Here is a 16772-nt window from a genome sequence, read left to right as displayed (position 1 = left end):
GTGTACTAGACAACTAGTTAAAAAACACAAAAAAGAAAAGGATATCAGGTGTTTCAGCTAAATGGCAATTCTGAATGTCCATGACTGTTTCTTTCACTTGTACTTTTCATTCTATTTATGGACACCTTAAAGGGTAATTTGCATATATTCCATGCTGCCTCTGATACAAGAGGTTTAAGGTATTATGCAGTGGAAAGTCTAGCTTTGCTAGATTTTGCTTTTTGTGTTTTTTAACCAATTGGTTTTCCTGTCTGACCTTTTTACTCATTGTGCTAGACAACTGCAAAAATCACATGTGATGAGGGAAATTCAGAAAATTGTTTGATAGGAGCAAATCAAGTCTGAGAACAGGGACATACCACCAAAACTAGGAACCTATTATGCAGGGGTAAACCTGTCCTGATAATAGAAATGTTCTTCCAAACCAAGGACGGCTAAAAGTTTTGGTCCACAGTCAACCGTTTGTATCCAGTGCAGCAGTGCCATGTGGATGGTATCTCGCATGAGGGGACATCTGTATGAGGGGCGGGTAATGAGTCTTGGAAATGTAAGGTAATTTTAGGCTGTTACCTCCTTGCAAGCCAGAAGAGAGTATATAGGACCTAACAGGTCTTGAAAATGTCCTGGGCAAAAAGGTCTAATAAAACATAGTGTTGGGGAAAAGAATAAGTTCATCAACAGCTGAGGGGGGGGGGGGGACATACTGGAAGTTTTTCAGTGTTCACTGTGCTCCCCAAGAAGTGAAATGATCAGATACTGAGATGCATTAGATAGGGAGGGTCTCAGTTTCTAAGATTTCATCATCCAGATAGGGGAAGATACTGTATTACCTTAAACTAAGATAGGTGGTTACTGCAACCATCAACTTGATGAAAATTCTGAGAAATGTGATAAGGTCATACAGTACATTGGCTCATATGTAAAAAGTGTAGGAATATTCTAGACTGCTTTTCTACCTTGACATGCACACAAGCAGTCCAAAGATATAAATTGCACAATCCCTATCATCTGGAAAAGCAAAGGATTATGCTGGATTTGGGGTGCTACTGAGCCTAAAGACTTTGCTCTTCCTGGTACCAAATGCAGCCATATTTGATACTTAATGAGTTACTGGTACAGACTCCCATTTTTAAAGCAAAATTTACGCTGTGCCTCTCAAACATATTATCAGATCAACAACTTGTATTTTTTTTTTTTTTGCTTCATTTGCTTATGCTGTGAGCCACTAACACCACAGTGCAGTGGAAGGGTGCTATATCCCCTGACAGGAAAGCCAGTGTGAAAAGACGACACTAGTGGTAACTCCAGCTAAATTAGTGCATAGTGCAAAAAGCCCTCCAGTCAATCCACCCAATCTCATTGGAAAATAATCTGCAATTTATATCCTGATTCCAGTTAGAAAAACACTAAGTTCTCAAACAGTGTCTTACCTACAGTATATATAATCAGCAGAACATCCAAATAAGATGACTTTTATGCGCTAAAGCAAGACATAAATGAATACCTTACTCCAGAGTTATATTACTGCAGGCTAAGCTGGCTAAATACATTCAGCTTACATACACAACACTAGAGTTAAGTTTGCAGCAATTTTGCAAAGACAAAAATAAACACAGTGCTGCAGATCCAGAAACAGGATGCCAAACACATAAAGAAATTAATAAAAACTAGTTCCAGATATGTAGGATGTACTATATAACATTTTGGATACTTACGCACTGCTGTCAGCCATCGACATTGTGTCATCGGTAAGGGCATCACTAGATATCTCACTGTCATTTGCACTAGTGGCAGGCACAAAGTAGTTCTGGGGTAGCTCACCTTTTCGAGGATGTATTCTAAAAAAACGCAGCACAACAAATAACTCTTAACTGGTGCAGGGATAGAGACTGACATGCAATTTTAAATACATTTGTAAACTAATACAAAGCTTTCTCATATTTATCTTCACCACCAACACTCCCTACCCAAACAAGATGACAATACACCAACATGTGGTCTGAAAAAACGGTACGATTTTATGTGTACAATGAACATATGACAAATATTTTCCTCTAGTGTCTTGTCTTGGAATTCTCCAAGAAGCGAGTGCAAACAGTTTTTCAGTTCTTTGATGTAACTTTTGAAGTTATCCAAGTAAAGACACATCATCTACAATTGTTTCTATTTTAATACATATTGAACACTATCGGTTCACCCCCCCCTTATTAAACAGGGTGTGTATTACATAGTCGAAGTTCTGTAACTCTGAACACCTAATGGTCGAACCATTGAGTATGTAAAAAAAAATAAATAACTACACAATGGACAAAACGATAACTTGTAACCAGGGGGAAAAGCCCCCATGCTCTCCCAATGTTGTAGGCTGCGCCCCCCATACCCCCTGCTACTTAAATATACCAACGACGAGATCGCACCTCATTGAAGTGAATGGAAACCTCCGCTTCGGAGATTTCCATTCAAATGCTCAAACTTTTAGAAACTGGAACGTTTGGTCTTGACCATATGTGGTTCGAACTTGTAAAAGTTTGACTACGCGATAGGAACCCATTAAATAGTGTTGCATAGGAACACAGCAACAATACTAAACAAGCAGTTACAAGGACCACAAGATGCCTTTGCCATTTGCACCTTTAAGGAGATACACAGGTAAAAAAAGCAGCACCATATATGATAAGTCATCTAAACTAACCTTTTGTTTGAGTTGTACTGGTTACTTACACTGGAAACATTATGAGTTAGGAACCAATCCATCCAGAACTCTTTTTTTTATTACTGGTACAGAGTTAGGCCCCTAGTATGGGAGTTACTACAACCAATGTTTTTTCAAAGAAACAGGAGGTCAAATAAAATAGAGCCTTTGATGCTCTGAAAAGTGAGATATAGGTCATCAAAGAGCACCCAGTAGGCTAAATAGAAGGAAATTTGTGCTAGTCTTATCAGGGCACCTGAAGGATTTAAGGCCTTTAATTTTCTTGGTAAGAAATCTCTTGGGCCTTTCCAGTTCAGCAATATACTTGAACCTGTACAGACAATGAAGGATTTGATAAAGGAAGAGTACAGTTGTATGATGACTTCTTTGGGTCTTGAAGATATTTACTACTATTATTAACTACTATTGCCCACACCCACCTCATCTCCACTCTCTTCTATGCCTCTCCTATATACACAAATCTATCAAAAACTAACCTCAACAAGCTGTCAATCTCCTACAACAGTTTAGCCAGATTTGCTACCGGCTCCACTTTTAGAACCCACCATTGCCTATATTTAAACCAACTCTGTTGGCTGGAACTACACAATCAGTTCTTATTTCAGCAACTAATTATTTCTCATAAAATCCTTTATTATCCAGAGAAAACACCAATTCTTACAAATCTTATCAGTCCATACAAAAATCTTTCCAATCTATGCTCAGCTAATAAACTACTAGTATCCACACATAAACCCAATAATAAAGCAGGAGTTTCCCTTTTCTCTAATATTGTGGGTAAAATCTGGAACCTACTGCCTGGTGACCTCACTTGTATCTCCTCTACTTTACTTTTCAAAAAGAAACTTAAATTTTGTCTTACTAGCCACTGGCTCTGTCCCTGTACCAACCCTGACTAATACCTTCTCCTCCTGTTTTCAGCATCAATAATTTTTCCTAAGCTATTCCACCTTACATTATTGTCACTTCTAAGGTTACTACCTTTAAGTGGGACTTAGCATACGCACAATAGACTTAACAGTTAACCTACCTGCTTCTGATAGAGGGGTAGCTTCCCCTTTACTACTCTCTCCCATTCCTGATTTTCTTCTCTTCTATGACTAGTCTCTTCCCATTCCTTACTAATGACTTTGTTGTTCTGGGAATCTCTCTCTTCCTTCTATTACTTTTCCACAAAAAAAAAACTTAATAGTGAAAATAGGGGAAGGGGTACTTTATCTGTATTTCACCTTAACTGAACTTTCATGCATCTGTAACTGAACTTTAATGTTTTGTAACTGCTTTTGTATTTTTAATCTTAAAATTCTGTAATTTTAAATATTTGTAATCTTGTCTGATCCTTGTGGAGCTTTTCTCCCCTGGCCTCTACTGAAAATGGACATACATCCAGCTAGACTAGCCCGGTCAACAAATGTAAAATAAATAAATAATAATAATAAAATTTACTTGGAATTATCTGGGACAGATAGATGCATTTCATGACCAAGACAGACAGACAGACAGAATTGTCGACACAAGTACTACAGGTCTCTTCTGACTGTGCCTGTCTGAAGAGGAATATTTTTAAAATATGTAGGGAGCACCCCCCCCCCACCCCACTAAATGCAACTATGCTACACACTTTTTGTTTTTGTAAGCTTGAAACCATCTTCAATTTAGCCGGTATGTGCATATTCCAGCTCATACTGGCGCCATTTAATGTAGTATCAGCTCTCCACACATTAAGTAAAAGCATTTTGGATAGGCTGAGGTTGAAGTTTAAGCAGATGCTTGGACATAACAAATTTGGCAATGATAAGACTGCAGCTTGGTATGTTGTCCAACTCCATGGAAATACTATTTTTAGCTTTTAATGGAGATTATAAACCTATTCTAAGGATATTATGGGGAAAATTCAATTTTCAGGCGTAAGGGGGTGGTGGGGGAAGTTAGCATTAAATTTGCCTGCTAAGAGACTGACTACATCCCTGTGATGGAAAGTGCAATATTATGGATAAACTCAGTGCAGTATTGAAAATTACTGCTTACTTTCCTAACACGTGAAGAAAGAGTTGTTTCCTCTTAAATTACTTTTGTTAGTTAGAAAAGTCCAGTAACACCACAAACTGACACACCTCTTAGTTTATTTTGCACTGACTTCCCCTAACAAACAAACACACACACACACACACACACACACACACACACACACACACACACACACACACACACGACCCCGTAAACAGGGCCGGCCTTAGCTGAACTGGTGCCCTAGGCGAAGTAGTACTCCGGAGCCCCTTAAGCCCCACCCATACTGTGCTCATGAAACACCCCTATAAGCCACACCCATAGATCGGTCACTCCCCAGGAAAGTCACTGCAGCCATTTCCTTCATTTAAATGCATATGAAGAAAAGATACCTTGTGATGCAGTTAAACTGAAAGTGAAGGACAGTGGAATTTTCCTTTAATAAACCTGCTTTATCAGTTGCCCCTTCACATATATTTTAGTATAAAAGTCACATCCTCAGAAAATTGAAGCTCATATGCCTTATTTCGAAGAGATGCTTAAGTTAATCTAAACAATTTAATTTACTTTGGGGTAGGTGAGTGAACTTTACAGCTCAGTGAAAGTAGAATAGCAACCTCCCTCCTCCATATGTACAGTAGCTTAAACTTGAATAGCACAAACACAGATATTTGCTAAACAATACAGTCTCACAATGAAAACAGACTTAGCATGAGCAATAAACTTCTCTGCCATTGAAACGGCATGAAAATCCACATTCATAAAAAATGCATCTGGCCAGTGGAGGCTTAAGTTTACCTTTGGGCTATTTTCAAAACGGCCTCCTTGCACACATTTTAGGGCCATGCATACATGTTTGTGTGTTTTGATTCACCTTTCTGATTGTATTAAATTACATTCCTTGTATAATAAAGCACCACTTGTTAGTGTGTTTTTTTAAATTTGTAGTTTTGAACATTTTTCCAGTAAGCAATAAAACAAAATGCATGACCCAGTAATGACAAACTTGCCCATTTCAAAACATTTTAACTATAAAGAGGGGATGGGAGTGTGGCCTCATGGTTATAGTGTTTGCCTTACAAACACAAGGTGCAGGGTTTGAGTCTTACAAGAGATAATTGGCTAGGCTTAAAATGGCTCACAAGGGCAGTTAGCTTAGTACTAATCTATGAATCTATAAAAGGCCACTCAAAGTTCTGTCATTAAAATTCACAAGTCAATAAGCACAATCTCTGCAGAAGTAAAGTTCATCCGAATAATTCTACATTAAAGAGATTTTTTTAATAATGAGCAGTCTGTTACTGGCAAACAATTTTACATTTCAGTGTTTCATCTACCAATTCACTGTCTGCCACCCTTGAAGAATTACTTTACTACATTACACAAAAAAAAATGGTAAGCTGGTAAAATTGCAATAGGGAATAACTGAGAAACTGACAAGAAGTTCATAGTTACTAGGCATCTTATAAAAAGAGGACACACTCAGGAATGCAAACCCCCTATCCCCCCTTAAAATGCACCAAATAATCAGCAAGCAGAGCATTACATACATGCATCCATACCTTTCAATCTCTTAGTACAAGAAAGCTGGAAAAAGCCTGAAAGAGTGGGGGTGGCAAAAGACACATTTATAAATATTGCTCTTGTAATCCTAGAAAGTTGCTAAAATAACACCATTTTCTTAGCAGGCATTTTCTGAAGGGCATGAAGACAAACTCATATGTATGACATTTAGTTAATTCAATCCTGAATGATTTGCCAGAAAACCACAAATTGTATGAAGAATAGGTCAAAAATATGAGGTAAAAATCTGGACAGTTGAGAGGTATGCTCATTATCATATGGGCATTTGCTAAAATTATCATAGATCTCCCAGGAAGCAATGTTGTGAATGGGACCCAACAAAAATACAATCAGAGTAGAAGTCTTTGTGGGATATGTGCCTTCTACAAAATATTGTAGGATCTTTTGCAGAGTGACCATACCCTAAATATATGTAAGGCATCTGACCCTAACCCACAACTAAAATAGGACAAGTACCACAATAAGGAAAGGAAAAAAAAAACAATTTTCAAAATGGGGCACTTACTTGCCAACCCTAGGAAAACAAGTCAAACTGCTGGACTGATGATGCTTTACATGCAAGACACAAACTACACTGCGGCAAGAAACATGGTTGGATGTTTGGATGGATGGATGGATGCTACTCAATGCTAAGTCTAAATCTCAAAATGCACTCACTCGAGGCACTCCTTAAAATGGAGAACATCGATATCTGTGCAGTGATTGAGAACTGGTTCAAGGCTCCAGAGAGCACCCCTGCACTAACAGGTTATAACTCATACCACACTTTTCAGCCATGTAACCTGGGCCGGAACACCAAAGGCGGAGGTGTGTCCATATTCATTAAGGATATCCACACCTCCAGGCTAGTTGCTCAGTATAATGCATCCGAGATTATCCAAGTGCAACTAACTCTGGGCAAAACTGCAATCCAAATTGTAGCTTGCTACAGATCCCCCACCATGCCCCAGGATTCCCACTCCTCTTTTCTTGATGTACTGGAAGATATTAGGGTTCAACCAAACACCCTAATAATGGGTGATTTCAACTACCCCACCATTAACTGGGAAAACTACTAGTATACCAACTCCTTCACACAACACTTTCTGGAATTCATAAACTCTAATCCCCTGGATCAACTTATCCACACCCTCACCAGGGGCAACAATATCCTAGACATAGTCATTACCAACATGAGTGACCGGTGTTCCACAAATGAAGTCAACTACTCGTTGGTCCGATCCGACCATAAGCTAATCACCCTTGATATCCACATCCTGCCCCCACCCCCCCCCCCATTAAGAAAACCATGGTAAAACATTTCTCCAAAGCCAACTTCATACTTAAGACAGAACTGGTGAACTTCATGACACCCATGCAGATGGACAATACAGTTACGACTGCTGAATCCTACACAAATGCACCCTATAAGCATTCACACGAGTGCATGGATCATGCTATCCCAAACAGAACCAAGACGCTATCCTCCAAAAACAGGAAGCCAATCTGGTGGCCCCCTGCCATAAACAAACTGTACAACAGAAGGAAGAAATTATTGCAAAAGAGAGTAAAATCCCATGAGTGGAGGAGCTCCCTGGTCAACCTCAGTAAGAAGCTGAGATCCCATATAAGATCCTCCAAAGCAAGCTATGAAAACAAAATTGCCACTGATTCTAAGGACAACCACAAAGCATTCTATAACTATGTCAAGAATCTCAATGGCAACACCCAGATTTGCTCTGAGTTACAGCACAATGGCATAAAAATTACAGAACCAACTGATATTGCCAACATCCTGGCAGATAGGTTCAGTGCTAACTTTACCCCCTCACCCCTAAAGAGCCCATATCTATAAAGGAAGAATGCAGAGTCCCTGTAATCACAGCTCATGAGTAAAAGCTGCACTCTCCAAAGCCAAAAACACAGCATCTACAAGACCGGACAACATCCCAGGCTGCATTTTACATGAACTTCAGAACAAACTAGCTCCCCATCTAAGCACCATGTTCAATCATAGCCTCACATCAGGCTTTGCACCAACTAAATGGTGTGCAGCAGTTATCCCACTCCACAAAGGGGCCACCACTGATCCGGGAACTGTCACCCTATTAGCCTGATGAGCCTGGTCTGCAAGGCCATAGAATGTATCATCGTGGAACTCATAAACAAAGACATTGGTAACCTCCAAACTCTGGATCCCACCCAGTTCGGGTTTGTGAAAGGCAGATCATGCCTCCTGAACCTGATCGACTTCTTTGAGGCAGTCACCAAAACCGTAGATGAGGGTAAGGTGGTTCACACAGCCTGTCTTGACCTCGCCAAGGCTTTCAACACCATCCCCCAATCTGGAATTATAGCTAAACTAGGTATAAATCCCTACATCACAAGATGGGTTGCCAACTGGCTCACTGACAGAACCCACACTGTAATTTTGCACACTCCAAATCTGACCTCAAACCAGTGACAAGTGGAGTACCACAGGGTTCAGTCCTGGGACCTATCCTGTTTGGTATCTACTTCTCTGAAGTACAGGCTAACACAGAAAGCCTCTGTTCTAGCAGATGACTGCAAACTAGGAGCCATAGTCGAGTCCCCAAATGATGTGGAAATCCTACAGAAGGGCCTCGCTGACACAGATGCCTGGTGTCAGAGCCATGGCCTCAAGCTCAATGCCAAAAGTGCATTGTCATCCCCTTTGGTAAAAACTCTGTACCCATGAACTACAACATAGACCGCAGTCTACTTAACACAGAATGTGTGACAAGAGACCTTGGGACCAAGGTGGACAGTAGTCTGTCCTTTGATAGTCACATCGCCACAGTAGTCAGGAAGTCCTTCTACGTGGCACACCTCATCATAAAAGGGTTCTCATCCAGGAAAAAAAGAGTTCATTGTTCCCCTCTACTTGGCACTCATTAGACCCATTATAGAGTACAACACCCCTTTTGGAATGTACCTCATGACATCTGCAGCAGCTGGAAAGGCCACAAAAGTACCTAACAAAGAGGTTACTGGCCTCAAACAGATGCCCTACACTGACCGTCTCAAAAACTCCAGCTTTTCTCCGTAGCATATCACCTACTCCAAGGTGATCTCTGCCTAACATATAAAGCTATGTCAAACCCAGAGCTGTTGGACATGCTACACCTAAAGAAATCCCAATCCCTCCAAGCTACACGCCTAGGGACCTTAACCTTGTCACCACAATAAACAGGATATGCTGGAGGGATAGATTCCTGTCCCAGAGACTTCCCATACTCTAGAACAGGCTATCCATCTATGTCAAGTAAAGTTCTTCATTAGCACTCTTCAAGAAAAATCTTGATGAGTGGATGGGAAATAGGAAATACACCCCGGGGATCACTTCTGTGTCTCTGCTCGACAGTGACACAGGAAAATAACATTCTTGTGTGGCGTAAGCCAGGGAACCGATAGCCTAGTACCTACCTATAAACCCATGAACCTATGAAAGGATGAATGAATGACAGTGTGTCTGATACAGATGCATTATCATTCATTTTCAGTAATCCACAATACCAGAAAACATTTTTTATCTGCTATGGGTGCACTTCTTCACCATAAGCTGATCTGAGTTGGGGGGCTTAAGTAATGGAATATTCTCCCTATCCCCATATGTAGGGTGTGGGGCAGCCCACTGTATTTAGGGACACAATATCTGTTTTCTTTGGGAATTTTTTTTTATTGTAATTACTTTCAGAGAGGTTTGCTCAGTAAATTGCTGTCTCACTTAGTCCTGAGATAAAAATACATAGTTAAATGCATAACTATAGACATAATGTATACATAAATAAATAAATATATAAACTGACCACAACCAATCTTAACCCTTTTCAGCTGAATGTAGATGGATACTTTTAAATGATAATAAAAACTAAACAAATAGAAATTGCGATTTGCAAACCTTGTTCTTGTATTCTTCCTATGTATATGTACAAACAGTACAGAACCCATCCATACCTCTCAATTGTACAGATATTTGCAGAATGTCCAGATTTATGCCTCATAGTTTTGGTCCCTTTTTTTTATATGAAATTTTGGTTTTCTGGCAAATTAGTGGCAAGTCATTAAACATTGAAGTTAGAAAATGACAGACATTTGACTGTCAGACTTCAATGTCTGTCATTTTCTAACTTCAATGTTTAAAGATTGTCCCTAGTGTGTGTGTCTCTCTCTCTCTCTCATATAAGCCGTGCTTGGTCCAATTTTATCTTTTGGAGGTTTGCTGTATATTGATGCCTTACATTCCACAGAAGTTACATACAGGTGACAACGGGATAATATCCAGGTGTTCCTCAAGAATGCTGCCATCCCACTCAAAATACAAAACGTTATTTATATGCATACACCAAAAATTCACTGCTCATGATTCAGATGTCTTGTGGTGGGGTACCACATCAACTAATAGCTACTTCAGAGATGAGGAACCTAAGTTCCAGACTAGGAGGAGCTTTGCCATCAGTTTGTGAGAATATCCAGACCTCTAACCTTAAATTGTAGCTGTTTGAAGCTGTGTCATTTGGTGAAGTGACATTAAGCATTACCTCCTGCCCCAAGCGCCCGGCGCTAACATAAACACACACATACTAGTACTCCGCTCTGTAAATTGCGCCCTTCTGTCAGAAGGGTGGAGGACCCTAACCTGGAAAAGCCGGACAGACAACATTTCTTTCTTTTTTTTTTTCACAGTCCGCTGCCTAAAGACTACAATTGCGCCTCCCCAGCATCAGAATGCTGGGAGACTGCAATGCAGTGAACTGTGAAATAAAAAAAAATGTCTATTCTCTTTCCAGGTTAAGAATCTTCACAACAGTACTCCGCTCTGTAAATTGCGCCCTTCTGTCAGAAGGGTTGATTTTTATGAGGACCCCTAACCTGGAAAAGCCGAGACAGACAGCGTTTCTTTTTTTTTTTTATTTCACAGTCTGCTTAAAGACTACAATTGCGCCCCCAGCCAGCATCAGAATGCTGAGGAGACGCAATTGTAGTCTTTAGGGCAGCAATGAAAAAAAAAAAAAAGAAACGTTGTCTGTTACTCTGTTAGCTTCCAGGTTAGGGGTCGCAGAACTCCGCTCTGTAAATTGTGCCCTTCAGATGCCGGGGAGGGCGCAATTGTAGTCTTAGGGCAGTGAGAAATAAAAAAAATAAATAAATAATAAAATAAATGTTGGTGTCTGTTGGCTTCACTCTGACGATCCGATGGATTGCGCCCTAGGCGGTCGCCTAGTTCGCCTATGCCTAAGGCCGGCCGTGCCCGTAAAGGCATACAATGTTAAGCACATATCACAAAAGAAAAGTCTAGATAGCACTGCAAGCATGCTGGGCTCTCACTGGATCCTAACAATTTGTACTTGCAGTTATCAGCTCAAAGGAAATGGTACTCCGCACTAAGCACATATTAATATCACAAAGCAGCACTGTTTACTTGAAATGAGACATTACAAAAAGCTCGTAATAAGACTTCAAACTCATCACTATTCCTTAACACTAGCTACTGAATCTCCCTTGAAACACGTACAAATGTGTAGACAGCATAAACTGTCTTCCACCAAACTGCTCAGCAAAACAGTAACAGTGCATACAGGACAGGTAATGCTTGGGTGGCCAACACCCACTTGGCAACTGCAAGCTAACAGTGCAAATCAGGATGCCACAATAAACAAAAGAACCCAGGAGTCCTAATGACTTGGTGTGTTCAAACATACAGGCATGGGGAACAATGAAGAGGAAATAAGCACTTTTGTGGGAACAATGAAAAGTTTCACACACACACACACACACACACACACACACACACACACACGGCAGGAAATAAATGTACACCTCAGAAACACTTCTGAAAAACGAAGCTTTACTATAAGACCTTTTCTGTAAACTCTAGACTACAGACACAGAACACTAGTACAGACCAATAACATCCACACACAGTGTTACCCACCACCACATTATAAACACCACTGATACTTCACAAAGGCATAAGCTCTCACACGCAAAACATCAAATGTGGCAGGCACACAAATCATACGGTTTAAAAATACACCCGACATGCAAAACCATACTTAAAAATAACTTATGCCAAAAGCAATTAAAAATAAAATCAAAACAAAAACAAAAAACAGCAAAAGAGCAGTGAAGACAGTCCAACAATGTCCTACAAGACTGACGAAATCTTGGCAAATAAATAAAGGATGCAAGAAGTTACATTTCTCTGGTTCCGAATGGATCGGTACTGTACCCCATCAAACAAAGTGAAAAGAAAAGAGAGTCACATGAATGTTACTCAGGACCATGCAACAGATCAGACTGCTTGGCAGTTCAGGACAAAAACTGGTGTCACACCCAACAAATAGCTTTAATAGTTTACATGTTAACTTTATAGTTAAACAGTCCTACTTAATGTGTTCTCCTAAGACAATGTAATTTTCAACAAATACAACCATATCTCAGGTTAGACCACAGAAAACTCAAGGAGATACTACATAAATGACTGAATGACCTATTCTAGCCATTTTTGTGAACGACATATGCTAGCCTGTTTTTTGAAGAGAAGACTACAGTGTTATGTTTTATTCCCAGAAGCAGTCTGCTGGATATGTACGAAAAGTAATAAAAACATGCTGAAAAAACTGAACTGTTTCTAGTTTTCCATAACAATAACCGTTACTTGCACACACACACACACACACACACACACACACACACACACACACACACACACACACACACACACGCACACACACACATGCACACACACACACACACACACACACACACACTCATGCACGTACAGTCCACTTCCCACCACTGCCCTAACCATGCACCTAGAAACAGGCACTTGTTAACTTAGATGTTCATTCCTGGTAAAACTGAATTGAATAACAGAGGAACTTTTCATCTAGGGTACTTAAGGAAACTTGAGAAAGGTTTAGTTGCACAGAAATAACCAACATGACATCAGCATTCCTACTCTGCTCAATGTATATTTTGCTACAACCACTGCAGTTCCTCTGTCCTTAAATTTTCACCACAATGACAAAACAGTTTGAAATTTCTTTACCCATTTAGGAAGTCTGGTACTTTCTGACTTTGTGGCTAAACGCTAATGGGGTTGGAACTTAGGAAGATGGTTTTCCACTACTGCACTGGGAGTTATGCTGAGAACGTATCATTTAAGAGGTTTTCCTTTTGGTCAGGTTGGATTGAATTTATTTTTATGAAGGGTTTATAGAAGATTGTAGGAGAGAAAAAAATGCCATGGTTTAACACCCCCCCACCTTTTTTGCATCTTCTGGAATTCTTATGCAATAAAAAGAACAGAGTCTATAATTAGGAGATTAAAGAAAACCACAGTGGCGCCCTGAAACATGTTTTAGATCACCCTTTGATCTCTTCCATGGAAGGGAACAGTTTGCTCAGATCAAAGGCAGCAAGCAGAATTATGGGTGGGAAACATGGCTTTGTGCTGCTTACTTGGTTTCCAAACTGACACAACAGAAACAAAAAAAATTGTTGTTTATCTGTATTTATATATCTGAAAGAAAAAAAAAAGACTTCTAAAAAGTTTTAGATGTATCTGGATGGAGGGATTTCATAAAAGCACCTTCTTAGAGTGTGAATGAATAGTTACTAAGGACATAGCAATGCTTTGAAACTAAATCCTTTCAAGCTAATGGAATCTTTTCATTTGAGCCTTTTCTTCAAACCTAAACAATCTTTCAAGTTTTGAAAGAAGTGTTTTCAGTGGAGAAACTGTTTCTGGCTTTCTGCAAGCCTCTGTTTCCATCAACATAGGTTCATAGGTAGGTACTAGGCTATTGGCCCTAGGGACTATATAAGCTTAGCCAAAAAGGTACCCTGGCTTTCGCCACACAAGAAAATTATTTTCCTGTGCCACTGTCGAGCAGAGACACAGAAGTGATCCCCGGGATTTATTTCCTATTTCCCATCCACTCATCAAGATTTTTCTTGAAGAGTGCTAATGAAGAACCTTGCTTGACATAGATGGGTAGCCTGTTCCAGAGTATGGGGAGTCTCTGGGACAGGAATCTATCCCTCCAGCATGTCCTGTTTATTGTGGTGACAAGGTTTAGGTCCCTAGAGCATGTAGCTCGGAGGGATTGGGATTTCTTTAGGTGTAGCATGTACAACAGCTCTAGGTTTGACATAGTTTTATATGTTAGGCAGAGATAACCTCGGAGTAGGCGATATGCTACGGAGTAAAGCTGAAGTTTTTTGAGGCGGTCAGTGTAGGGCATTTGTTTGAGGCCAGTAATCCTCTTTGTGAAGTACTTCTGTGGCCTTTCCAGCTGCTGTAGATGTCTTGTGAGGTACATTCCAAAAGGGGCGTTGTACTCTATAATGGGTCTGAGTGTCGAGTACAGGGGAACAATGACTTCTTTTTTCCTGGATGAGAGCCCTTTTATGATGAGGTGTGCCACGTAGGACTTCCTGACTACTGTGGAGAAGTGACTATCAAAGGAGAGACTACTGTCCACCTGGGTCCCAATGTCTCTTATCACACATTCAGTGTTAAGTAGATTGCTGCCTATGTGGTAGTTCATGGGTACAGAGTTTTTACCAAAGGGGATGACACTGCACTTTTTGGCACTGAGTTTGAGGCCATGGCTCTGACACCAGGCATCTGTCTCGGCAAGGCACTTCTGTAGGATGTCCACATCATTTGGGGACTTGACTATGGCTCCTAGTTTTCAGTCATCTGCGAACTTCATTAGCCAGAGGCCTTCTGTGTTAGCCTGTACTTCAGAGAAGTAGATACCAAACAGGAGAGGACCCAGGCCTGAACCCTGTGGTACTCACTTGTCACTGCTTTGAGGTCAGATTTGCAGTCTGCAACTTTTACAGTACGGGTTCTGTCAGTGAGCCAGTTGGCAACCCATCCTGTGATGTAAGGATTTATACCTAGTTTAGTGAGTTTAGCTATAATTCCAGAATGGGGGATGGTGTTGAAAGCCTTGGCGAGGTCAGGATAGGCTGTGTGAACCAGCTTACCCTCATCTACGGCTTTGATGACTGCCTCAAAGAAGTCGATCAGGTTCAGGAGGCATGATCTGCCTTTCACAAACCCGAACTGCGTTGGATCCAGAGTTTGGAGGTTACCAATGTCTTTGTTTATGAGTTCCATGATGATACGTTCCATGGCCTTGCAGACCAGGCTCATCAGGCTAATATGTCGATAGTTCCCGGGATCAGTGGTGGCTCCCCCTTTGTGGAGTGGGATAACTGTTGCTGTGCACCATTCAGTGGGCACAAAGCCTGAAGCGAGGCTATTATTGAACAAGGTGCTTAAGTGGGGAGCCAGTTTGTTCTGAAGTTCGTGTAAAACGCAGCCTGGGATGTTGTCCGGTCCCACGGATTCTGTGTTTTTATCTTTAGAAAGTGCAGCTTTTACCTGCATAGTTGTGATTACAGGGACTCTGCATTCTTCCTTGTATAGATACAGGCCCTTTAGTGGGTGTGGGGGGGTAAAGTTAGCACTGAACCTATCTGCCAGGATGTTGGCAATATCAGTTGGTTCTATAATCTTCGTGCCGTTGTGCTGTAACTCAGAGTGGATCTGGGTGTTGCCCAGTTTGCAGTCATCTGCGAACATTCTTAGCCAAAGATCTCCTGTGTTAGCCTGTACTTCGGAAAAGTAGATACCAAACAGGAGAGGACCCAGGTCTGAACCATGTGGTACTCCACTTGTCACTAGTCTGAAGTCGGATTTGGAGTCTGCTACTTTCTTATCACTTGCAAACAAGGTAGAGATACCATATTATTGGTAGTAGGGTGACACCAGCCTAGACAAATGCCTCCGCCCAAGCACTTGGATACATATATCAAACTTACTAAGCAGTCTGTAGAATGACAATAATTTGAATCATCCCCAAACTACACACTTATATTTTAGTAAGAACATTACTACATCTGTTTATTTAGATGAACTAATAATACTAGCCCAGTACTAATCAGTTCATAGATTAATATTATGCTACCTGCCTTTGTGGGCCATTTTAAGCCTAGCCAGTTACCCCGTGTGAGAATCAAACCCTACGTCTTTTGTCTGTAAGATAAACACCTTAACCGTTATGCCAATGTCCCAACCTCCCAACTCTTAATACTAATGCTAGTACTAGCACTAGCCAAATAAAAAGACTTGTACTTTATATCATCTGTTTCCAAGGAGCTCCAGTACATTTACTTACATAGTTACCAAAGCATGGGAGTGTAAAATTAAGTACCATTAATGCCCAAAGTGGTAAAAAGGTGTGCTGAGCCACAGATTCCAGTATTATACAAAAACTGTCTGACAGACTGATTGATGGTCTGTGTTGACTTTGAACCCCTCGCCAATGCATGACAGGCAATCACAGAACACTTAAGAAAATGGATAGACAGAATCGAACCCAAAGGCCTTAAATATGCTGCACTCCAGGTCAAATCATGCCACATAAACTATGGCTAATGTTCA

General features: G+C 40.6%; 1 protein-coding gene across 1 annotated transcript in view; it reads right to left on the bottom strand.

The window, feature by feature from the left end:
• LOC122809121 (axin-related protein-like) overlaps nt 1–16772 on the bottom strand; it is a gene marked incomplete in the record, with an annotated part of 104202 nt that overhangs the window by 56559 nt on the left and 30871 nt on the right. The window contains 1 exon segment of the mRNA XM_044080378.1: nt 1716–1838. Within this exon segment, the coding sequence (XP_043936313.1) occupies nt 1716–1838 (123 nt within the window).

This window comes from Protopterus annectens, chromosome 1.part1 (assembly GCF_019279795.1).
Source record: "Protopterus annectens isolate FY-2018-M chromosome 1.part1, PAN1.0, whole genome shotgun sequence".
NCBI classification, from domain to species: Eukaryota; Metazoa; Chordata; order Ceratodontiformes; family Protopteridae; genus Protopterus; species Protopterus annectens.
The sequence above is the reverse complement of the archived record's forward strand: the minus strand, read 5'-3'. Positions and strand labels throughout refer to the sequence as shown.